Source organism: Emys orbicularis, chromosome 16 (assembly GCF_028017835.1).
Source record: "Emys orbicularis isolate rEmyOrb1 chromosome 16, rEmyOrb1.hap1, whole genome shotgun sequence".
In the NCBI taxonomy this organism is placed as follows: Eukaryota; Metazoa; Chordata; order Testudines; family Emydidae; genus Emys; species Emys orbicularis.
The window spans coordinates 17,396,865-17,421,965 of NC_088698.1; the positions used below are offsets into that span (position 1 = coordinate 17,396,865).

The 25,101-nt window shown below is 39.7% G+C and overlaps 1 protein-coding gene across 4 annotated transcripts in view; it reads left to right on the forward strand.

Annotated features, from left to right (window-relative positions):
- The first annotated feature begins 223 nt into the window (after positions 1 to 223).
- TANGO2 (transport and golgi organization 2 homolog) overlaps positions 224 to 25,101 on the forward strand; it is a 79,860-nt gene continuing 54,982 nt past the window's right edge. Inside the window, exons 1-3 of one of the 4 annotated variants that reach the window (XM_065417601.1) lie at positions 228 to 279; positions 20,758 to 20,955; positions 23,687 to 23,806. In XM_065417601.1, coding sequence (XP_065273673.1) covers positions 23,751 to 23,806 — 56 coding nt within the window. In that variant the 5' untranslated portion in view covers positions 228 to 279; positions 20,758 to 20,955; positions 23,687 to 23,750. Of the gene's footprint in view, positions 280 to 20,757; positions 20,956 to 22,303; positions 22,385 to 23,686; positions 23,807 to 25,101 lie in introns of those variants that run through there. The other 3 variants (XM_065417602.1, XM_065417605.1, XM_065417604.1) reach the window with 3 other exon arrangements.

Consider the following 25,101-nt stretch of genomic DNA (forward strand, 5'->3'; position numbering starts at 1 on the left):
GCGGGGAGGAGAGCGCCCAGAACGGAAGAGCCGCACCAGGTGCGGGGAGGGGCAGATCGAAGAGAGGAGCCGAGATTTGGAACGCCGCAGCAACCCTACTTGAGCGACACGGGAGCGAGCCAATGAGAGGTCGGGAAAGAAAAGAGGCTTACGCTCCAATAGCATGCGAAGAAGGCGGGGCCTATGAAGCCAATGGGTGTGTCTGTTGTTATGGTGTCGCCTTTTCCCGGAAGCGTTTAACAGTCCGACGAAGCGCCGCCGTTTTGCTCTGCGTGCTGGGTGAGTGTGAGACTGTCAGCGTCTCGCTGCTCCATGGGGCGTGGGGAAAACCCTGGAGCTATCAGGCTGTGAGAATAGAAGGGCCCTTAAAACTCGCCGTCCGGGGCAGCCTGTAGAGTCAGAGTTGAGGGGTAGGAGCCTGGGTCCCGTCCGCAGCGCCCTGTAGGCGCGGTCCCCAGTCACCGTAGCTTCACCCATGGGTGGGGTCCCTGGTGGCCTCCCACAAGGGTTTCAGGCTCAGAGGGGCCCTGGGGGATGTCCTGCCAATAAGACAGTGATTCTCAAACTTTTGTACTGGTGACCCCTTTCACACACCAAGCCTCTGAGTGTGACGCCCCCCTCCCCCTTATAAACTAAAAAACACTTTTAAAATATATATTTAACACCATTATAAATGCTGGCTACAAAGTGGGGTTTGGGGTGTAGGCTGACAGCTTGTGACCCCCCACATAATAACCTTGTGACTTCCTGAGGGATCCTGACTCCCACTTTGAGAACCCCTGCAATAAGAGAAGGATGATCTTGTGGTTAAGGTCTTGGGTGATCTGGTTTCATTCCTGGCTCCACCAGTGTCTTCCTGTGGGACCTTGGGCAGGTCACTTAAACTGCGCCGTGCCTCATTTCCCGGCCCATAAATGGGGCTGAGACCCTTTTCCTACCTCACAGCGGTGTTGAGGATGCAGACTGGCAACATTAATGATTTATCACAAGTCTTGTTCTGTGTTATGTAGCTCATAAAGCTCCAGCTACTGGAGTCAGGTGGTCACATGAGGATTTTTGCTTTAAAAAAAAAAATCATTTAAGGAAGCTTGTGGTTGCAGAGAAGTCTGAACTCTAACGAACTTTAATGACTCAAACACCAGAAGGCAAATAAAAAGGACCCCAAATTATTTTTTTAAAATCTCATATTTTACGTAGTCTGACTTTTTTGGGCTTGATTCATGATTTTTGAATGCTTAGGGTTGGCAGTACTAAGATTATTGAATTAACATTAAGTGAATGACACTTATCCTCTGTTGGCATATACAGTAACTCCTCACTTAACGTTGTAGTTATGTTCCTGAAAAATGCTACTTTAAGCGTAACTAGGTTAAGCAAATCCAATTTCCCCATAAGAATTAGTGCAAATAGTGGGGGTTAGGTTCCAGGGAAAAATTTTCACCAGACAAAAGTCATTATATACATATACAGTATAAGTTTTAAATAATTTTAAACAATTTAATGCTGTACTCACCAATGATGATTGCACAACTTTAAACGAGTATGTTCTCTAATAGATCAGCAACCTAATAACGAAACAGTGTTAACCGGGACAACTTTAAATGAGGAGTTACTGTAATTATCTAGTTAGATGGTGTTTGAGCACAATCCTAGCTGGTATTGCTCTGGGATTGTGTCTTTTATTTTCTCTTTGTGCCATGGAGTTCAGGGATGTTTATATTTTCAAGCAAGTTGACTTGTATCACAGTGTGTCACAGGGTCTCTTTAATGCCATGTCATGACCCTTATATGGTGATTTAGTGACATTGACAGTTTCACACCGGGTAAAGTAGTTGATAGCAAATAGTTAATGTTCAGGAGGCTTTACAGAAAGAAACACTTCCCTCCCTTCAGAAGAATAGCAATCAGTGTTGAATAGTCATTTTAGTTTCCCCCACCCACAGTTATTGGAATCTTTGTAAGTACCACTATTTATTGGTTGACTGTATTGTTTGGTCAACACTTCTATAGGCATTGATGTTATTGTTTTGACAGACCATTCTATGGTTTAGAGTGAATGACAATATAATAATACCTGAGTGAATGATGGTATAATAATGTTCTGAGACATAATTATTTGCTAAGTGGTTCATTGTCCATTGATGAATCATGTTGTTTACCTTTAATAACATTTTAAACTGCTTAACAGGCATCAACATTACTTCAGTGGGGATCCACCAATATCTTTTAGCTTATTAGCTCGCATAAGTATAGTTCTGAAGTGACCCATGAGCCTTATCAGTCAATAACATTTTGGATCAAATTATTACCTCAGTTCAGCAAAAGTATCCAATCATGCAGAGTCCAATTAAAATCAATTTTGTAACAGTAACCTCTGATTATTATAGATGAAAAGAATAAGGGATAAATATTTTCTTTTCAGTTTTTGATGCCCTTGAAAGCACTTCTCATAGTAAGTTTCTACTTTGGTGCATGCCCTTTCTCAGGCACTCAAGAGGGATGCCTGTCGGTAACAGGAGCAGCATAGCCAAAACTGAAACTAATAGGCATATTGTGCACAGAGAATCAGAATGGTGGTTCTGAGCATGTTTGGCATTGTTCTTGAGATGGCATGTACAAATGATGCTACTAAATGCCAACAGGGAGCAGAAAAACATTAATTCTAAATGTGCATGAGTAGTCAACAAATACTAATAAAATGTTGACATATGTAAGCACACAGTGAAAGAAGTAATGGATATAACAGCAAGCTTCCAAGTAAGTCTGGCTATGTAGTTGTACAGAAGTTAACAAGAGTAACTATGGAAATGGAGTAGCAATATTATCACTCCTACCTGGAAATCTAGCATAATTACAAGATTTGTTTGCTACACAAGTAATCAGAAAAGAAAACTGTTGTCTTTGCATGAATTGTATTAGTTTATAGTTTTGATGATGACCTATTTTGATTGAATTGGACTCCAGAAAATCTATAAGATAGTATTTTCAAAATATTCAGGTTAAAAGGAAAATCTGGAGGAGAAAATGATTACAGTACACTAACTGTGATGAGCTTTGTGGCGTGACGGGGGAGGGAAGGAGAGAGGGGAGAGAGAGCCTGCCATAACCAGAGCACTGCTTTTTTGAGACAAAACCTTTAATCGGCATCACAACTGTATGTAAAAAGTAGTATTGGGGGTGGGAGGCGAATCTTAAAATTAACTAAAGGTGAGCTGCAGGTATATTACTCCTTACAGGTCGGTCGTTATTTTGAATAGCCACTTCCAAGTTTATCTAACATTGCCAATTCTAAGTGTTCAAAAATCATGAGTCAGGCCCCCAAAAAGCACCAGGAGGTTTTCTTAAATTTGTGGTATTTAAGTCAATAATAATGTTTGGGCACTTTAATTTGCCTTTTGATTTTTTGAGCCATTTGTGTACAGTTGGATTACATTTCCAAACTCTTCTCTGCAACCGTGAGGGCTAGACATTTTTTTCTAAATTGAAAAGTGCAATTCTCACCTAATTATCTGAATCCAGGATCTGGGGCTTTAAGAAACAACAAATATTGAGACACGATAAAGTCATGGGTTGGCAACATATTGGTCATCTCATATCTTTAGGACAGATGGCAAAAATATATTAAAGCCAGCTGCTATTCTGGCAGTATACATAGAGATAAGGGGAAAGTCATTTGGGCTCTCACTGAAGAAGACACAACCAGTGTGAAAGTCAATCTATTGGAGTGCTTATTAGAATCTGTAATCTTGCCCTATTAGTGGTAGATAGGCAGAGGTTTGAGTTCCAGCCAAGGGCAAATTTCATGCTGTTGCTTCGTTATGCTGAGTTAAAACCAACTGAACACCTACTTTTGTAAAAGCAACAGTTGATTATTTTTTAAGTAATTTTTATTATATCAGTGAATTAATACAATAAAACAGGATATTCTTCCTTTAAAATAAAAAAGCAAATAGAAAAAACTATCTTCTAAGATGTTGGCAAACTCAGCAATGTTGGCAACCTAGATAAATACAGGTTTATGGTGAGGGTCAAAGTCTTACCAATTGACCCTTCCACCATTGACTGAGACAAAACAAATGTGGCCAAACTGCTGTATCAGAAAGCTGATAACTTTTAAAGCAGCTGTGATATAAAGGTTAAACAAAACTATTTCTGGACCTCTGCATTTCTATAGTAATGAAACTGTAAGTTACTTTTAGTTGCATTAGTGGATTTTAGAAAACTTACAGTGGCAAAACCCCAGTCTTCCTATGGATACTGTGTGCCTGAGTCTACTAGTAAAACGATTAATGAGTGAGGATCTTAGTCACTCTCCTGAAGTAGTATGAAAGCATTTTCTAGTACTTTTATTAGGCTTTCGTAAACTATAAATGCTATTGTTATGGGTCTGCTGAGAGTTATGTTGGAGCATGTGGTATGAGGAACAAAGACAAATTGTCCCATTTGTATTGTCTGAAATACTAGGTACTTATTGTTTCTGCTGTCAAATACTGCAGCATAATGTAGTTAAGCCTGATAACTTCTCATTACACTCCATGTTTTGGATATATATCCTCTGTTCTGGTGTAGGGCACCTAAGAAAAACCATGTGTGTGCGCATACAAAACTTCCAAGGTTCTATCTTGTTAGCATTAAACTCAACACATTTACTAATATAGAAAGTAGGCTGCTGAACTGCTTAAGGGGCCTATCCAGGTTAAAGGATCTTCTTTGGACAGTTCCTAGTCTATGGATGTGCTATTGCCTTCTTGTACTCCATAAGCAGAGCATGCTACTGATTCTGAGGGGTTGGGGAGCATACCCTTGACACTGTCTGTGGAATACAACATAATTTAGACACTTCATCTGAGAATCTTGTGTTGTTTTACAAAGATTGGGTATGTATTAGAAGTCATCTTCAGTTTACAGAGAAAGAAACTGATGTACAGAGCAGTTAAAATATGTCTAATTAACCTAATTTGGAAATATAATCTAGGCCTCTGCTCTAACCACTAGATAAATGGCCTCACTAAGCATCATGCAGCCCCCTATGATCATTCCCTTCCCTTTGCTAGATTAACTTTACTGGCAATCGGGATTATGGATCTGAGGTTGACTGGGATGTGTCAGTGAATTTACTAAGTAATTAGTGATCTATTTCTTTTTTTAATCCCAAAGCTGTACTATGGGGCTGTTTCTCTTTTGTCTGATATGTAACTGGAGGGAGATATCTTTAAGGATCCATTTCCCAAAACAAGCACCTTCAGCTGATTTCTATTCTTCAAGGAGGAAGAAAACAAAGGAGTGGAATAAACTGAAAATTAAACAATCAGTCGCGCCAAAAGGAGGGGCAAAAAATCTGGTGAAGGAGATTGCAGCTCTCCAGAAACACAAGGTTCATCAGTGGAGGAGGATTGGCAGCATTCCTGAGAAATGGGAGCAAGCGAGCTTTCCCCCATCCTTGGCTGCCAATTTGTTAAATGCTTCGTGCCTATAGGTCAGGTTTGTTGCGCTTTGCCTTCTTGGAGTGGGGGAGAGGCAGTATGCTGTGGATTTACCCCTGTAGGATAGGAGTCCCAGAGGGATCAATTGATAGGCTGAAGATGGAAAGTATTAATGTTTACATCTTGTAAAGGAGCTCTACACACACTGTCCTGTCAGTAGCAGTCTCTTGCTTTGTGCAGCTAATTTGGTCTTCAGTGGAGGGCTGACTTTTCCCCCTGTTTTCATAAAATTGTGAAGGAGCCAACCACTGTATTTTTCCAACTCTTGAGCAATCTGGAAGCCTGCTGATGTGATTTCTGTTCTTGTATTTTTTTGTTTTTTTCCACTTTCTGGCTGACTCCTGCAAGCAGGGAACTTGCAAAATAAAAACCAGTGGTCAACAACACATTCTCTCATGGAATAGACATTCTGTTTCCTTGGTAACAAGGCATCCAATAACTAAGCTCACTATTGGAAAATATAATCCCAACTATACATATAAAATGATGGGGTCTAAATTAGCTGTTACCACTCAAGAAAGAGATCTTAGAGTCATTGTGGATAGTTCTCTGAAAACATCCACTCACTGTGAAGCGGCAGTCAAAAAAACTAACAGAATGTTGGGAATCATTAAGGGATAGATAATAAGATAGAAAATATCATATTGCCTCTATATGAATCCATGGTACGCCCACATCTTGAATGCTGCGTGCAGATGTGATCACCCCATCTCAAAAAAGACATATTGGAATTGGAAAAGGTTCAGAGAAGGACAACAAAAATGATTAGGGATATGGAACGCTTTGGATATGAGGAGAATAATAAGACTGGGACTTTTCAGCTTGGAAAAGAGACAACTAAAGGGGAGGATACGATAGAGGTCTATAAAATCATGACTGGTTTGGAGAAAGTAAATAAGGAAGTGTTGTTTACTCCTTCTCATAATACAAGAACTGGGGGGCGGGGAGAAATAAAATTAATAGGCAGCAGGTTTAAAACAAACAAAAGGAAGTATTTTTTCACACAACACACAGTCTGTGGAACTCCTTGGCAGGGGATGTTGTGAAGGCCAAGATTATAACAGGGTTCAAAAAAGAACTAGATAAGTTCCTGGAGGATAGGTCCATCAGTGGCTATTAGCCGGGATGGGCAGGAATAGTGTCCCTAGCCTCTGTTTGCCAGAAGCTGGGAATGGGTGACAGGTGGTGGATCACTTGATGATTACCTGTTCTGTTCCTTCCCTCTGGGACACCTGTCATTGGCCACTGTCAGAAGACAGGATACTGGGCTAGATGAACCTTTGGTCTGACCCAGTATGGCCGTTCTTATAGTTGTTCTTTATTAAATATCTTCAGTTACTTAAACAAATTGATTAAGAAATTATATTTAGTTTAATGATTTGAGATGTACCTAAATAAGACACCCGCTGAGATCTGAACATTTGCAAACTTGGGGGAATTTAGGCCTTCTCCACGGAAATCTGTACAATAAACTGGATTGTTTCCAGTATTCTCTCCATCGTGTAAATGAAGATGTTGAGATGGTCAAATGCTCTGTGATAGGAAATAAAATGAGCTTGTGAGAGGCCTGATGCAGGTTGCTTCAATTGAAGACAAGCTGAGGGAGGCTAGGCTATTGTGCTATGGGCATATCCAATAGAGATCTGAAAGCTATATCAGTAGGATGGCTCTTGAAATGATCATGGATGGAAGGAGACCAAAGACTCAGTATGTGGGCTGGACGTAGGCCGATCTCAGAGAGATCAATCTGCATGACAATCTGGCATATGATCATGTGTTTTAGAAGAAGGCTATAAAAGTTGCTGATCCAGAATAGGAAAGTGACAAGAAAGAAGAAGAAACTGGATTGTTTCCCATGATCTTAATTCAGTGGCTTTCCAACTTTCATTTTTCAGACCACTTTTTAGATGTTCATTTAGGGAACCACCTCCATTCACACCAAACCCAAGTCCCTCACTGCTTGGTTTCACAAACAGTTTAATGCTTGTGAACTGCTGTGTAGTTCTCCATAAATTACAGGTGATCATTGACAACCACTTCTCTTACTGTTTGGAGTATTTCTGGACAGAATGGTATTTTGTAATGGGACAATTTCTTCCAAAATACTGGACTGGAACACCTGGCTTTCCCTTATCTGTTACAAATGAACTTTGTTTCTTTGAAAACCTGACTATTCTAAATGGGAAACCTCATTCTATTCCTAGTTAGATTCAGTGCTTTTTGCATATTGCTGTAAATGACAGGTTTTGCCAAGTAATTGGTCTCTAAGTATTTTGACACATTACCTAAACAATACCTAGATGGATGTCACATTCTCCATAGTTTGGAATAGAGGAATAAGATCAACTCTCGGATACCTACTTGTCTACAGTAGAGTTCTCACTGTTGCTATCACCAATGTAGTTGCACTGGTGGGAAGTATAATGAAAAAAACAATATAGACACATACATCCTTCGTTTTGCTTCACTCCTACTCCCCCAAGGCATGTAATTTGATCTGTGCATCCTTTATTCCAGCTGGAAAATAGGGTGAAAAGCAGGAACTTCAGGGAAATCTGGGTTGTGACTATGAACTGAGCTTTTCTTGGTAAATGTCTAAAATATCAAATGTGAATATCTTATCTTGCTTTGTCTTTATACATAGCATTAAAATATTTTCATTGTTACCCTTATATAAAGTAACCAATGTTGTGATTTAATTTGAAAACAATATTTATGAAGAGTTGCTTTTTACCTGCATAATGCTAGTGCTAAAATCAATGTATATTGTTTAAATTAGTTTAATTTACTATTATCAGTGATTTAAAATGTTCTACCTCAGCGATAAGCTATCCTTTTCTTTTAACTCTTGACTTAAAGGAGAATTTGGGTGGATTTTTTTAATCAATATTTCTAGGCAAATGATTGACAAATGCCAGAAAAGGTAGTACAAGCAAATTGGTCTGTGTGCCCCAGTTTGTAAGCCTTAGATGGCTGAACTTTTCTCCTTTTCTTATTGGGAAAAGATTGCTTTAAAAAACACACACCCAAGTGGTGTATAGAATATGGCTGAAAACTGAGACTACTGTCAAAGTAGGTCAGAGAGCTCACCTGCCAAGGTTGACACTTTTTTTCTTTATATTTCCACTTTTTTAAAAAAAGTTACTGAAGACATTAGGATTACAGAGGGGCAGTAAAGTAGAAGATCCTGTAAACCCTTCAAAAATGAGCTGCGTTTGAAAATGGTGCTCAAACGTGTTTGTTCTCTATACTGAATTTGAACATGTTAAGATGGTCTCTATAGACCCCAGCACATTCTGTTCAATAAACTGCTTCTTGAGATGGGAGAAATATTTTCAGACGCAGCTTATTTGCTTTACCATGGTACCATCATATTTCTGTGGCTTAAAGCATAGTTTTTTGTTGTTGTTGGTTTTTATAAAAACAGCTCAGATCTATCTTGTCCAGTTCGTCTCTGTACAAACCACTGGGCTCTAGCCAAATGCAATTGAAACTGCTGTCAGATAGCTGCACAAAAGGAATACATGCTACATGAGAAGAATGCAAAGGGGAATTATTGAAATGGCTCAGACATAAGGCAGCTGTGAGAAGGGCTTCCTTGGTTGAAAGTGAATAAATGTTTTTGAATCTTTGACTTGTCAAATAGAACATACTTTCATAGTGTCTGAATTACATTTCAATTTGCATTCTCACTCACTCCACCAAGAATGGCACTGAAAGAAAATGGAGACAAATAGATTCTTCCTTGGCCTAGTGATATAGTGGTCAGTTGAGGCAAATTCAGTGAGTAAAATAGAGTATGTATTTATTGTTGTGGCACATAAAACTATCAGAATCTAGTGACTAATGAGTTTTAGCTGTGCATTAGTATGTAGCGTAAAGAACAGTTTCAGATCAGTTGTGTAGTGGTTGACATTGCAGTGGTAACTGATAGATGTTATTTATGATGGTTTATTTACAAAAACAAAATGCATAACAAATGGCTTCATATTTCAGACATTTCTATTGACAGTTCTTCAGAGCAAGATGGGTATACATCAAATTTGTGAGCTAGTTGTTCCTAATCAGCCAAATGGTGCTAAACCAAATGAAAAGAGAATACATATATTGTGCATTTACCTTTTAAGTGCGCCCCTCCTCCCGTACACACACCCTGTCTTTGCAGACACCAGATCATGCATTTTAACAGACCCCTTATAATAGAACAGCACACTATGCTGTCAGACTGTCATCAGTCATCATCACAGAGTAATAATTAGCATAAGAATGCCAGTTACCTGCATTGTCACTCTAGTGTCACTTTCAGAATCAGCAGTGCATTTTGAAGCAGAATACTTAATTGCAGAATATTTGCAACTCTTGTTTCAGACTGGCTGTTTTTGTCTGTTAGTAATAACCGAGTTCAATGGTAGAATAAAATTCCATTGCAGCAGTAGAAGGCTTTTGCTATCACTTTGACCTTTGACCCTATCTTTCCTTTTGCTCACTAAAGATAGTGAGATTAGAGCTAAATAAACACATTCACTCTTTATTTACACTGAAGACCTTGAAGGGCCATCTTCAACTTTTTAATATTCATTCATTCTCTAGCAATAATGGGCCTTGTCATATTAAACACATCAAACAGCGCAAATACTTAGGATTTTTGTTAGAAGAGAATATGTTAGCCTCATCTTTATATCTTTATTGTGGTTAACCTTTTCCCATTAAGTTCTCCCCACAAACTGGAGAATGATTTTGTGCTGCACAGTGAGGCATCAGTTTCACGTTTTCCTTTATTTTTGAGTGAAGCTGGGAAATATGCTTCTGGGTGGCCTTACAATTTGTAGTGCTTGCTGTGGGATCTGGTTGCAAGTATCTTCCTGTTCTGGTCCCACTACTGGAGGAAAAGATCTATAGAAGATAATGTGGTAGCACACCAGACAGGGAGCTAAGAACCCCCGAGTTCTAATGCCAGCTTCATCAGATTTGTGACAATGCACAGTCAGTTTTTCATGTGTCTGATGACTTTTGGGTAGCCACTTTGGGCTATCTAACTTCTCAATGGAATCTTACTCAGCATTTCTGTTCCCTGCATATATGTAGTCTCATTTTTTTCACTAAGTACAGCAGATAAGATTTCCCCCCCCCCCCCACTGTCTTAAATTACAAACTAGCTTCCAGTCGAGGTGGCAGGTCTGTGATGGGATAACTAGTGGAATGGTGATACCACAAGAGACTAAATACTAAGAAATTGAGAGAGGAAGCAGCAGTAGTCTGGTTTAAAACTTTTTGTTTAACTTCGGTGACCAGTATGTTGGCAAAATAAAAAAGCAGATGGCTATTGGTGAAGTTACAGAAATATACAGCAATGAAAGGTACTAAACACTAACCCAGTCAGATAGTACAAAATCTTTGTTACATAGAATTAAGCCTAGGATCTATTTTTAAGAGATCGTCAGTTCCCATATGGCAGAATGAAAGTTTGCTTTCCTAATCTAAAAAAGTGGCTGCTATAACTTAGACAAGCCCCTCCTCACTTACAGGGAACAATTTTCTTAATTCCATTAAAATCCTGTCTTTATTACTTTACTTCATATAACATCCAGAACTTACTAGTAGCTATAAAAATATAGACCAGAACTCAGCCCTAAAATGCTTACAGGTGAGGAGGCCCAACCTGTGTCATCTGCTGAAACCAGTTTTATCATCTGTGCCTCATCCCCACTCCAAACAGGTATAGGCAATCTCCTGTCTTAGTACACACTTCCAGTATCTATTGTACATCACTGTAAAATCTCCCAATAAACATGATTAAAGTATATGTGGGGCAGGTGCCTGGTCAAGCTGAGTTGGAAGGTTGCAGAGCAGTAATATATCAAGATCATTCATACTACCTCTTAATATAATAATTCATGCATCTTGATATAGTTGTGTGTCAGACTGGAATTCATTGCTTACCAAAACTGTTATAATTCATCCTGAAAGCAATACCTCAACTTCTCTTTCCTGCTATTTAGAACTCCCTCCCCTTACACCATTTGCCTGATGAAAGTCACATTCCTTAACGGAGTTGCTTTTCAAGGCTCTCAGCCACACATCTCAACTCTGTAGTTCTGTATTGAAACTTGAGTATTGATTCCTTATTTTCATACCCTATGCTTCCATAATTGTCTTGTAACTTTAGTTCAAAGCCCTTAAACGTTTTATTGATAAGAAGCTTGTGGTCTGGATTGTGTTTAATTGATATCTGAAATTATTTTGAGCAAATAAACCTATATATCTATTTTTCCCCCCCACAGGCTCTTTGGGTGTGTCTACACAGCAAAGAAAAACTCACGGTTAGCCCATGCCAGTCGACTCAGGTTCGTGGGGCTCGGGCTGCGGGGTTGTTTCACTGCTGTGTAGACTTCCGGGCTCAGGCTGGAGCCCAAGCAGGGTCTTAGAGCTTGGGCTGGAGCTCAAGCCCATTTCTTCGCTGTATAGACATACCCTTTGTGCCTGAAGAAGTAATTTAGAGAGCTAAAACACTTTGTAGGCTAGATCTCTTGATTTGGCCTCTTAAATGGATCCCAGAGGAACATAAAAAGCCCATCTAAATTTGTAAAAATAAATGCAAGTAATATAAGTACTAAACTAATGGGTCACACCAATTCTGTGCCTCCAAGATCTGGAAAACACAGTGAATATTTCTGTTTCATTGCCCTGCTTGCAAGAACAGAACAAATAAGACTGGGTGTCTCAGAGGGAATCAATATTGGGAAACGGTGATTTCATCTTCAGATAGTGACATAGCAAGTAGATTCAAGCCCATGCAGATCAGTGTGTCATTACCCATGCTGGGTTAGGAGGAGGTCTAGCTGAGCAGACCCAGAGCCTGTTGCAGTGCAAATGATGGCAGTAACATTTCAGACACGGCTCTGCTGCAACCTGTGGAGGATTCTTTTCTGACTTCCCCGCCCCTCCTCCTTGATTGCTGCAGAAACTCCTCCCACAAGTTTGTTAACTTGAATGTGACAAAAGAAAATGGATAAGGCCCTTACCTGAACATCTAGAACTGGAATAAGTTCCCTGGAGTTCAGTTCGTGGAGAGACAAAGGGTATGTCTCTTGAGATTGGGAGGAAATGTACTCTAATTCACTGAATGGTAGAAGGTGGGTGGATTTGGGATTCCCTAAAAGGTGTTTTGACAAGTTGGATGACCAGTTGACATTGTATCTCCTTGTGGCTGCCTGAGAAAGTATGTTGAGCCTTTGGGGGCTTTCCTCAAGACATTTGGAGAAAAACGTTCTAGTATTAAGATTAATGAGCATATTTGTTTAATCAGAGTTCTTTGGATTTTCTTCTGTACGTTAAGAAAAATTAGTTCCTCTATCTCCAGAATTTCCTGTTCTGTTTACACCTGTATATTCTCTGAAAGAACTTGAGTCTGCTAAAAGAATAGTATCTTGAGGAGTGAAGCAACCTAATGTAACAGTCCTCAAAACATGCTGCTCCAATATAGAGAGCTCAGGGAAACTACCCTTCATCTTTCCTCTCTAGAAGCATCCTCCCCTTTCCCCCCCCATTCCCATGTTACAGCTGGACTTTTAGCATTCACAAGATATCATACAAAAATGAATTGGAAAATACAATTCTTTAATACATGAGAATCCTGATAATTTATGAAAAATGTGTTTGCATAAAGCAACATGAATTCTTAAAGATTACAAGCAGTGAAATGTGTAGTGACATCAGGAAACAATGCAATTGCATCCCCTGTCTGTGATCACATTATGATGTAATTGCCAACATGGATAACTTTCTATCTAAATATGATTAGGTTCTATTTTTAATAGTAGACTTGTTTTTTGAAATAACAGATGTTCAGCTAGGGCAAAAAGAACGAGGAGTACTTGTGGCATTTTAGAGACTAACAAATTTATTTGGGCATAAGCTTTCGTGGGCTAAAACCCACTTCATCGGATGCATGCAGTGGAAAATACAGTAGGAAGATATATATACACACAGAAAACATGAAAAAATGGGTGTTGCCATACCAACTCTAACGAGACTAATCAATTAAGGTGGGCTATTATCAGCAGGAGAAAAAAAACCTGTAGTGATAAATCAGGATGGCCCATATCAAACAGTTGACAAGAAGGTATGAGTAACAGTAGGGGAAAAATTAGCATGGGGAAATAGTATCCAGTTTGCAAATTAATTCCAGTTTTGATTGTCTGGCTATGTAGACTCTCTCCTTAGGCCCTACGCTACCTGCACTCCTAGCTATCTTCGAGACACCACTGACTTCCTGAGGAAACTACAATCCATTGGTGATCTTCCAGAAAACACCATCCTGGCCACTATGGATGTAGAAGCCCTCTACACCAACATTCCACACAAAGATGGGCTACAAGCCGTCAGGAACAGTAACCCCGATAATGTCACGGCAAACCTGGTGGCTGAACTTTGTGACTTTGTCCTCACCCACAACTATTTCACATTTGGGGACAATGTATACCTTCAAGTCAGCGGCACTGCTATGGGTACCCGCATGGCCCCACAGTATGCCAACATTTTTATGGCTGACTTAGAAGAACGCTTCCTCAGCTCTCGTCCCCTAATGCCCCTTCTCTACTTGCGCTACATTGTGGACACCTTCATCATCTGGACCCATGGAAAAGAAGCCCTTGAGGAATTCCACCATGATTTCAACAATTTCCATCCCACCATCAACCTCAGCCTGGACCAGTCCACACAAGAGATCCACTTCCTGGACACTACAGTGCTAATAAGCGATAGTCCCATAAACACCACCCTATACCGGAAACCTACTGACCGCTATACTTACCTACATACCTCCAGCTTTCATCCAGAACACATCACACGATCCATTGTCTACAGCCAAGCTCTAAGATACAACTGCATTTGCTCCAATCCCTCAGACAAACACCTACACGACCTCTATCAAGCGTTCTTAAAACTACAATACCCACCTGCTGAAGTGAAGAAACAGATTGTCACCTAGAAGTCACCTACTCCAGGACAGGCCCAACAAAGAAAGTAACAGAACGCCACTAGCTGTCACCTTCAGCCCCCAACTAAAACCTCTCCAGCGCATCATCAAGGATCTACAACCTATCCTGGAAAACGAACCCTCACTCTCACAGATCTTGGGAGACAGGCTAGTCCTCGCGTGCAGACAGCCCCCCAACCTGAAGCAAATACTTGCCAGCAACCACACAGCACACAACAAAAACACTAATCCAGGAACCTATCCTTGCAACAAAGCCCGTTGCCAACTCTGTCCACATATCTATTCAAGGGACACCATCATAGGACCTAATCACATCAGCCACACCATCAGAGGCTCATTCACCTGCACATCTACCAATGTGATATATGCCATTGTGTGCCAGCAATGCCCCTCTGCCATGTACATTGGCCAAACCAGACAGTCTCTACGTAAAAGAATAAATGGACACAAATCAGATGTCAAGAATTATAACATTCAAAAACCAGTTGGAGAACACTTCAACCTCCCTGGTCACTCAATTACAGAAAAGTCGCAATTCTTCAACAAAAAAAAACTTCAAAAACAGACTCCAATGAGAACTGAAGAACTGGAATTAATTTGCAAACTGGACACCATTAAATTAGGCTTGAATAAAGACTGGGAGTGGATGGGTCATTACACAAAATAAAAACTATTTCCCCATGCTAATTTTTCCCCTATTGTTACTCACACCTTCTTGTCAACTGTTTGAAATGGGCCATCTTGATTATCACTACAAAAGTTTTTTTTTCTCCTGCTGATAATAGCCCACATTAATTGATTAGTCTCGTTAGAGTTGGTATGGCAACACCCATTTTTTCATGTTCTGTGTGTATATATATCTTCCTACTGTATTTTCCACTGCATGCATCCGATGAAGTGGGTTTTAGCTCATGAAAGCTTATGCTCAAATAAATTTGTTAGTCTCTAAGGTGCCACAAGTACTCCTCATACTTTTTGCTGATACAGACTAACATGGCTACCACTCTGAAACCAGCTAGGGTAGTAACTGATCTATAGTGGTACTTCAGGATATGCATATTGCAAGATGTGCAATAAGCCAGCTGCATTGAAAACCATCGTAAGGTAGAATGTTATGTAGAAAAGTTCATTTTTCAAATGTAACTTAAATTTCTTATCTGTTTTAGTAAGTGGTATGTTTATATATTTTTTTAAAAAGCACTTCCGAAAAAGTGTGTAAATTTGTGGGTTTTGGTAAATTTGATATTTTAGGCATGTAAGTAGTCCTATTGCTGTCATAGTTAGTGTTCACAGGGTTGTCCCTATTAATCTTAAAAACATTTGTAGAAAGCTGTAACTGTCACACATTTAGATGAGACCCCATTGTGTTTATTTAAATGTACAAATTTGGATAATTAGATTCTTCCCCCCCCCCCATATTTTGTTTACAATATCAGACCAACTATGTAAATATCTAGCTTTTTAAAATTTCTGCTTAGACCTTTTGCCCACATCCTCTTTTGTTCCTCAGTAAACAACCAGACTTTCTTCAGACAATAAAATATTTGATTCTTAGACACAAGACACCCAGTTCCTCTGTGCCGTAGCCTGACTGTCTCTGTGCTAGTTGCAACTTCCACTCTGCTTGGAGTCAAGCAGGTCACTTCTTGTCCAGCGCTAATGACCTGAATCTGAATTGTGACCTGAGTCACAAGTTGGTAAGTAAGGCACCATTAGGCTTGGATGATATTATATTTTGATAGTTCTGTTTAGGGTGACCAGACAGCAAATGTGAAAAATCGGGACGGGGATGGGGGGTAATAGGAGCCTATATAAGAAAAAGACCCAAAAATCGGGACATCTGGTCACCCTAGTTCTGTTTGTGAAATTTTCCCTCATGAACTACGTTAATCTTGAGTCAGTCAGCTGCCTTATCCACTAACTGCCCTTCCCCCAACTATTTGTTCAGTAAAAGCTGTATGTTATGTCTTGAGTGTCATAACAGTATGTGTATTAACTGCTGTTAAAGAGCAGTAAAAATGCTTTAAAAACTAAACTGATAACTATAAAACTGATACCATTTGCATCAGAGTTCAAACGTCCCCTATTAAGCCTGTTCAGTCTAGTTCCTGTATGTATGAAAAGATTTCCAAATACCTTCAGCATTGCCTCTCTACTTCAAAATCTGATCTCCCTGAACTGTTATGTCCATTTCAGTTACTTTAAAGTCACTTCTGATCAGAGTCACTCCTGATTCAATTCAGGGTGGCCTGAATTAGTGGTGTCTCTGGAATTACAGGTGGCATCACTGCAGTCGAAGGGTCCATCATGAGTTCCTACCCTTCTCTAGATTGTGTTACTGTAAAAGGTAAGGAGGTCGGTATTATAACATCCATATTAGCTTCCTTCAACATCATTTTTTGTAGTTTAATGCCATCAGCCATAATGGTTGCTATATTATATGGAGGGAGGTCACTCTCTCCTGAATCAAGGATTGACAGGAGACTGACCAGAAGGACAGGCTCAGCAAGAGGACCTGAAGTACTTGCAAACTTGACAAGGTCTTCCTATGGAAGATGGCTGGGTGACACTTGGCAAGTTACACTCACATGCAAGCTAGACTTGCATATTGTTCTTAAGATGTTTTCTCTAGTGCTTTTATTGTGAATAAATAATACTTTGCTTTATGAATGCTGGCTGGTCACTGGTTAACCCTCTCACTGCCCCTGACAGAACAGAACTGGTGCTGAACTAAAGTCAGAGTAGCTAAGGTGATCACAGTGAATTGCAGGAGGAATTGCAGCTAAATCCTTTGTTTTGGGTGGGAGAGTCACCAGACTGCTAGAAGCCTGAGATTTAAATGGGGTGCCCTCCAGGAAGCCACAAAGAGGTTAAAGATGTAGTTTTCTTGGGCACTGCAACAATGAGTAACTTTTACTTTCTAAAGTCGTTACTTTTATTCTAGTTGTTTTTCTGCGGCATGCTACTACAGTGTTGAACTTCATTTTAATCCAGCAGTCTTTGCTTAAATTTTTAAAATAACATTTATACGAATTATTTTTTAAACCCACTCTTTCTACTTAAATTTTGGGTCTAAATTGTCCAGCATGATGTGTAGCAAATGTATTATGAATTCTGACCAAAGAAAATACTAAAATTCTTCAGTTGCATTTTGCACTGAATTTATTTTTTAAAGGAATAAGTCTTCTCACTGCACTGAGGAGGAACTGGACTTCAATTGTTGTGGTTTCAAAAGTGTTCTTGATTTTAAAACTTTATTTTTACATCCATAGCTGTCTAAGTAATGAAAGAAAAATAACTATGTAGGACCTACAGAAGTTTATGCTGCTCTGTTTCAGAGCCAGCAAGATGTAGCCCAAGTTAACAGACTTTCTGTTTTAGGAGCTTGGTATCAATTGTTCACAAAAGCAGCAAGTAAAAGTCCTGGTAATTTCAAATTCCATTAGAAACAGGGTTGGGGTGAGTGAGTGAGTGAGTGACTTCTGTCAAATGAGCAAAGTTAATATGGAAAACAATTTACATCTTTTAGAAAGGTATTTAAGTGAAGAGTTGAAAAATGATGGCCCTTTAAATTACTCTAAAATGCATTACAAAAACTACAAGGAGAAAACCTACTCTCTTGCTGCTATTTAAAGATCAAGATTTGTTTCATGCCATTCATTTTTATTTGAGTCTTGTGTTGGGCAGTGGCTTGGTACGAACAGCTAGATGTTCTTATATTGTAACAGGATTTACTGTTTTATTGATCAAAATCAACTTTGCAAATCAGTTAATGGAGAGACTGAAGCCTCTTTATAAAATAAAGAGTAGTTATGAACAATCAACTGTCAATAGGCTTGTTGATTGACTAATCCAAATAATGAGCTGGCAGGACACCGAATGAAAACTGTGACAATTATTGCTCTTGCTGCTGATGGAAATCTGACAGCAGTCTGTTTTAAAGTATACCCCTTGCCTTCCCTGAGTGGGCTTCCCCATTCTTCCAAAACAAGTCCCTGGGATCCCTGCCACTTTCCCCCTATATTCTAACTCACCTGCTACCACATATGGACTACTCTTAATCTGAGGACTGGAAGGGATTTCCTTCTGAGTCATCAATACTGCTCCTCAAATTAGCTGGCATATTTTGGTATAGAAGAATGCTAGTCTCATAGACTCACACCAGGTAAAGCGGAAAAAGGACTGATGCCATCATTCTTCCTGCTTGGAGCAGGGATCAGAATCTGGCCTCAACTGTGAAACAGGTATTGGTTTGTCCCTGAGCCAGCCAGTTAATACATTTTTTTTTTTTTTAACTTGGTGTTTTATGGACAGTCTTCTATTGCACAAGAACCGGTGTGTCACTTTTGGTAATAAGGACACATCTTTAAGATCCTTTGCCTCTTGAAAGACTGCAAAATCTCTCAACTTGCCTGGAAAGTTTTAATAAGTGCACAAAGTGCAAATAAGTTCTCTCACTTGTACAGTGTAACAGTTGTCCACAAAAACAGGGAGGACAATGCTCCGTCCTGCTCAGAGCAAGCTGAACTTTCCAGCTCTTCTCATTTTTAAAACTTTTAGGTGTGTTTTTGTTCATGTTCTTACCTTTATATTTTTATACTGTGTACAAACATCTTAAGATTGTGTTCACCCTTTTTGTCCATTTTGCTGAATATTTTTTCCAGACTGTGAAAATAAAGCAGACAAGGCATCTGGGAGAATAGTGGAAGGAATACTTGTAATGAGGTAGTTGGACTGTATGAAGTTAGCATGACAGTTGGGAGAGCAAAGACATCATATTCCTTTCAATCCTATATTTCCTCTTCACTGACTTCCTATGTTGTGGCAAACATCTTTCTATTAAGGATGGATGGACTAGGCTCTCTTTTGGAGTCAGTAAATAATGTTCCTTAATTGACCGAGGGTGGCTTGCTGTTTAAATTATGGACGGCTCAGTTGTGAACATCCTAAAATTTGGTATTTGTCTTGTTATTTTTGGTTAAAAACGCTCAGATCCAGAGTGTCTCGTGTACTAGTGCAGTACGCAGCCCAAGCCCAACAAAGACCCTTTTAGATACGAGACAGGAATGGAAAGAAGTTGTTGAAACGCTCTGGCATTGCATAGCACTCCTGTTTACTGTTGTCCATGAATACATGATTCCCATTACCAGAAATCTTGTCGTCTTATACTCTTTTAATAAAAAGGAAGAAAAACTTCTGGCAGTCTTTTAACAGAGCTTATGAGTTAACTGTGGGTCCTTGAAGAATCGATTTTTAAAAACAAAACAAAAAAACCCCCAGAGGATTGAACCAGCCAAATTCAATCCTATAAATATCTCTGCCCACAGACAGCTCCCCCCCCCCCCCCCCCGGAATTTAAAAAAGAGAGAGAAGACTTTTTGCCCAGCATAAACATGGGGCTGGACAGTTGCCATTCATTGTCTTTTATTTTAAGTATCATATTCAATCAAGGTATTGTCAAGGACTGACTGCCAGTTAAATTAAATTATGGCATTGTCTGTGAGCACAACAGTTGAAAGAAATGGTAGAAAGCTGTCAGCTACGGTAAATCTGTTCTTAGGCTGTTTTTCATTATAGTGTTACAGTAATAATATCTAGTGAGTTGAAAGGTGGTTTCTATCCTAAACTCAATCTTCAGTCAGTAATAACTTCAGCTAAAATATTCCTTTTGTGCTGAAAACTCCATGCTCGGTCTCAGTTTATGGACTAATTATGTGAGTCATAATGACTTGAGGGACCAGGTGCTGGAGCAGGTCAAGAATGAGGAACAATTTGTATTACAAGAACATATCTGCCCAATCAGGATCAGGGCCCCACTGTGCTAGATGCTGGGCACACAGACAGGTAGACTCAGTCCTTCCCTCAAAGAGCTTGCGATCTAATTAGTATCTCCCTTACTGGCTAAAGCTTGAGGGCCTGATCCCCACTTCCATCAATGGGGTTATGTTTTTGTCCCTCTCTTCTCCCCCCCCCCCCCCCCCAGTGAGTATTGGACTGGGCCTTGAAAGAGAGTGTCATGGTGTAAATAAGTGGCCTCCTACCAGGCATCCCCTCAGGACAGCCTTGCAAGTGGCCCTTCACCTCAGTTGCCCTCTTGGGTAACCCAAAGGACTCCACTTCAGGCTCTTAATTAAACTGGCCCCCAGGAGAGGCATTGTTTATTATGAAAGCCTTGTGCAAATAGTTTGTAACAAAAATCCCAAAACGTAGTCCATATCTATCACCTCAGTACATTCAGTTCTTGTTCTCACCATACCTCATTGTCTTCTGTCACAGGCTCCTTATTGGTCTTCCTCCATCCCTCTTCCAGGACAGTCATCCCAGCCCTTCCTTCTTGGTTGCCACTCTGCTCTTCCTAGAGGGAACTCCCATAACCTCTCTGCTGGGAGCATCCTTGCCAGAGGAGCATCCTCATTCCTACAGTCCTCTCGCTGTTCCTCAGCATCCAGCTCTCCAGCAAAGACACATCATCTGGTAAGCTCCTCCACTACTCCCCTTTCCTTCAACTCTCTCTGGCACTTGACTCTGGCTTAGAGCCAGCAGGCATCTCCCTCTGCTAATTCTCCAGCCCTGGATCACTGGCTTGGAGATGCCAGCCAGCAAACCTCTTTCTGCTCTCCTGCCTTCAGCCTTCTCCTAGGAACCACCTTCTGTCTCCGGCAGTTCTCCTCTCCTGCCCTTCTCCTGACTGAACACTTATAGCCTCCCAGGTGCTGATCTGCCCTCTTAATTGACCCAGCTGGGAGCACCTGGACTGGAACAGGCACTCTGAGCCCAGTTTCATTTAATGAGCCAGCTACCCTGTTATACATGGCTAGAACTGACAGGTAATGAAGAATCTCTGTAAGCTTAATAGTTACCACTAAATTCCAAGGTTCAAACAATTCTTATTCCACACAATATAGGGCAGTAGTTAACGACATAGGTATCCCTTTCAACTGTAATGAACTGGCTACTATGGGATATCATCAGTCTGCAGTCTTATGTATCTTCTCTTGACATGTTTGTTTTCTTAAATTAAAAAATAAAATTGCTGTTCCTAGAAGTGCTGGAGTCCTATGATGTTTCAAATCTCTACCTTTTAAAAGAAGATCCTCTATACATGCATTCTGTTTAACACCTGAGTACTGGGTCAGTTGTCCTATTTTTACATCTTATTTTCCCTTACACTGAAGATTTTTTCATTGTCACTATATGTGACCCATTTCTGCATTGATTTTTGAGGTGGAGAATCTACTGCATGACTTACTACTTTCTTCCACAGTGCCAACTGGACAGCAATTTTAGGCCTGGTTTACACGGGGGGGGGATCGATCTAAGATATGCAACTTCAGCTACAAGAATAGCGTAGCTATATCCTAGATCGACTTACCTCCCGTCCTCACGGCGCGGGATCGACGGCCGCGGCTCCCCCGTCGACTTCGCTTCTGCCTCTCGCCCTGGTGGAGTTCCGGAGTCAATGGGGAGTGCGTTCGGGGATCGATTTATCGCGTCTAGACAAGACACGATAAATCGATCCCCGATAGATCGATTGCTACCTGCCAATCCGGCGGGTAGTGTGGACGTACCCTTAGTCACTAGTTTATGGTATCCCATCTTAACAGAGAAAATATATTCCATATAGCTAAAATATCTCAGTCTTTATCTAATAGAGCCTTAAAAATCAGCACTTTATCAAGTCACTGCTTGAAAGAGTAATTACTTTATGTATAGGAGCAGAAATTAAAATACTATTCCCCCCAGCCTTTCTTTCTGTCTTTCTTTCTTTCTTTCCCTCCCCTCACAGTTCTGTCCATTGTGTTGGTTCTATTTCAGATTAAATAATCTGCAGCAGCAGAGGAGTCCTTTGTAGAATATTGGTGACTGGAAGGCTGAATTTGTTGTGCCATTATAGTGACAGCAGGTCAGTTGTAATGCTGAACTATGGCTTTGGAGAAGCCAGCAGCTTGTGTCAGGTTGCTAATTTAAATCTATATAAATGGTGTGCTCGTAGCTCTGCTTTTGATGGTAAAAGTGAAATCATGTGAATTGTTGTGGAAAAATCTTGCTTCTGTTGAAATTTAAAACATGGGAGAGCTTAGCAATGTACTATAAAAGAAAAGAGTGAATTAAAATCAGTATGTGTATCAGGAAATGAAAGAATAATTATTTCTTCAACCATATTCTTGAATTTATAAAATCTTTAAATTTAATTTTTAGTACAACTCACTTCAGTCACTGCACACCAGGGCAAAATAAATTAATCACTCAGAATGGTTACAGAGTTTAGGTTTTTATTTCATTCATCCCCATCTCTGTACTCTGAAAACTTTCACACAGGGGAAGCTGTCCATAGCAGTGGAACAGGCTAAAGCATGCTCAGTTAATAGGGTTCTAATAATTGTTTGTTTCAGCTGTGACAAAAAATAAGGTCATGGTGCAATTTTATTACCAGACAAGTTTCCATTGGGGCAATGTAGAAAATATTTGAAAGCCCTTGTGAGTATCTGATCTGTAAAGAACATTTGTCATGCCTCTAAACGTGGTCAGAATTTTAAAAGTTACTGGAAATGCTGGAAACAGTGTTCATCGAAATGTACTTCTGTTCCCACTCCATTAAATATATACTCTGTTGCCACTGATATTTCCCCCCTCTACTACATCGCCTCTTTTCCCCCCAGTTTTTAATAGGTAGCTCTACAGAAAAGATAGCGCTTTTAGTTTCTCATCAAACACTTTTGATTACACTTTTCCCAGCTGCTTCTGCAGTATACATGAGTGTGCTTCTCTAACTTTGCTTTTGAAAGAAAAAACCTTGACAAGAATGTCTTGCCAGATTTGTTGGTGCAGACCAAAGAGCATCACTGTTGCACTGTACTGGCAACGAGTAGAAAATTCTGAGATAAAACCTTGGTCTTCCCTGCTTTGGCAGGAAAGTTAGTGCTCTAGGTACTGCTCCTCGAATATATCAATATTCTCCTGTCACTTGTTTCTTTGCCAAAGTTCTGAATTGAATTCCTATTTAAGCAACACTTGAAGTGACAATAGTGAGGAATTTTGCAGACAAACCATCCATTAAGACAAACATGCCATTGAAATCCTGTTGATTTCAATATGCAATGCTGTTAATGATAACTGCAGAAACTTTAAACTCCAGAATGGATGTAAGGTTATGCTTCTGGAAATTGCAATGTAATTTCCTTTATTGCATTTATTTTGTTCACAGGTTGTTGCAGTATGACCTTCTACTAACCGTTTCGGAAGAAGCAAGACTTCACCAGCCGTTACCCATGTGCATACTTTTCTTCAAGTTTGATCCTCGTCCAGTTTCAAAAAATGCATACAGGTAATCATAATTGTGGTTAAAGCAAAAATGCTTTTCTTTACAACCTTAGTTTGATACTTTTACTTTAACCCTGGGCAATAATGCGTAGTCTCAAATCAGAGTCAAGTGCTTCAAATTGTGCTGGTATAATGCCAACACTCCATGATGTTGTTTACATCTCTCTTAAGTGGAAAAAGTCAGTCTACTCTGAGCTGCGTTCAGCGCAGTTTCCATAGCCAATAGTACACAAGAGAGTGATGTAGCTATGCCACAGTTGACTCCCTAACCCAGTGGATCCAGGTACCCATTTGCAGCTGGGTGATGAAGCAAGGAGGTGATGAAGCAAGACTTCAACCAACAACTTCTAGGATTTTAGCTGAGCACCTGAACCATTCCGCCACCATGCCTACTAGCATTGTATTACTATTATTTTATTTATGCGTAATGTACTGGTTCCACTTGACCCTAACTGTTGCATATCGTTCCTAGAAGCACAAGAACATATATGGATCTGTTTACTATCTGTGGAGTCAAATATTGGACAAATAATTTTAGACTTGTATTAATGTATGTCTCTGCCCTTTTTATTTTGAAAATAAAATTATTATAGCTCTGTTGGTACAAAGGAATTGAGAACTAAAAACGTAATTATCCATCCGGTGCTCTGTCTGCATCTTGCGTACATCTGAATTTTTAAAAGTAAATAGGATTGTCAGGAATCCCAGGACTTGTATTGAATTAATATGTCCAATCCATTTCAGCTGTTTTCTCTATCCATGTTGATAGCAAAAGGCAGATGTGTCAATTTGATGATGCCTCCAGGGCAATCCCCCAGGCCTATGTTGTAATCATACTTATTTGGAATGTTATATGACAAGCGAACTTTATGCCACAATCTATATTTATTTATTTGCTTGCTATGAGTTACACCAAGTTTGGAACTATTGATTGCTGGCAGGAAAATAACTGGCTTTCAGTGTCAAAATAGGAAAGAACTTTTGATCCATTATGGCCCAAATTCTGCTGAGTTACCTAATTTTACTGAAATCTTTTTCTCTTGGATTGCTCAAACCAGTCAGCCGGAGTACTCAGTATAATGTAGGGATTTCCAATATGTTTAATTTTTATATAAATGTGCAGTAAATAATTTTAGGCTCAAAATATACAAGATCTTGGTGTGATGCTACACCTCATATTCTTCATAGAAATATGATATGAATATGGCATAACTAAGATACCTTACATGACCCATCTTGCATAAAGTATATCATTTGAAAGGTTATGATTTGCTGAATGTGATTATCCAATTTGTATAC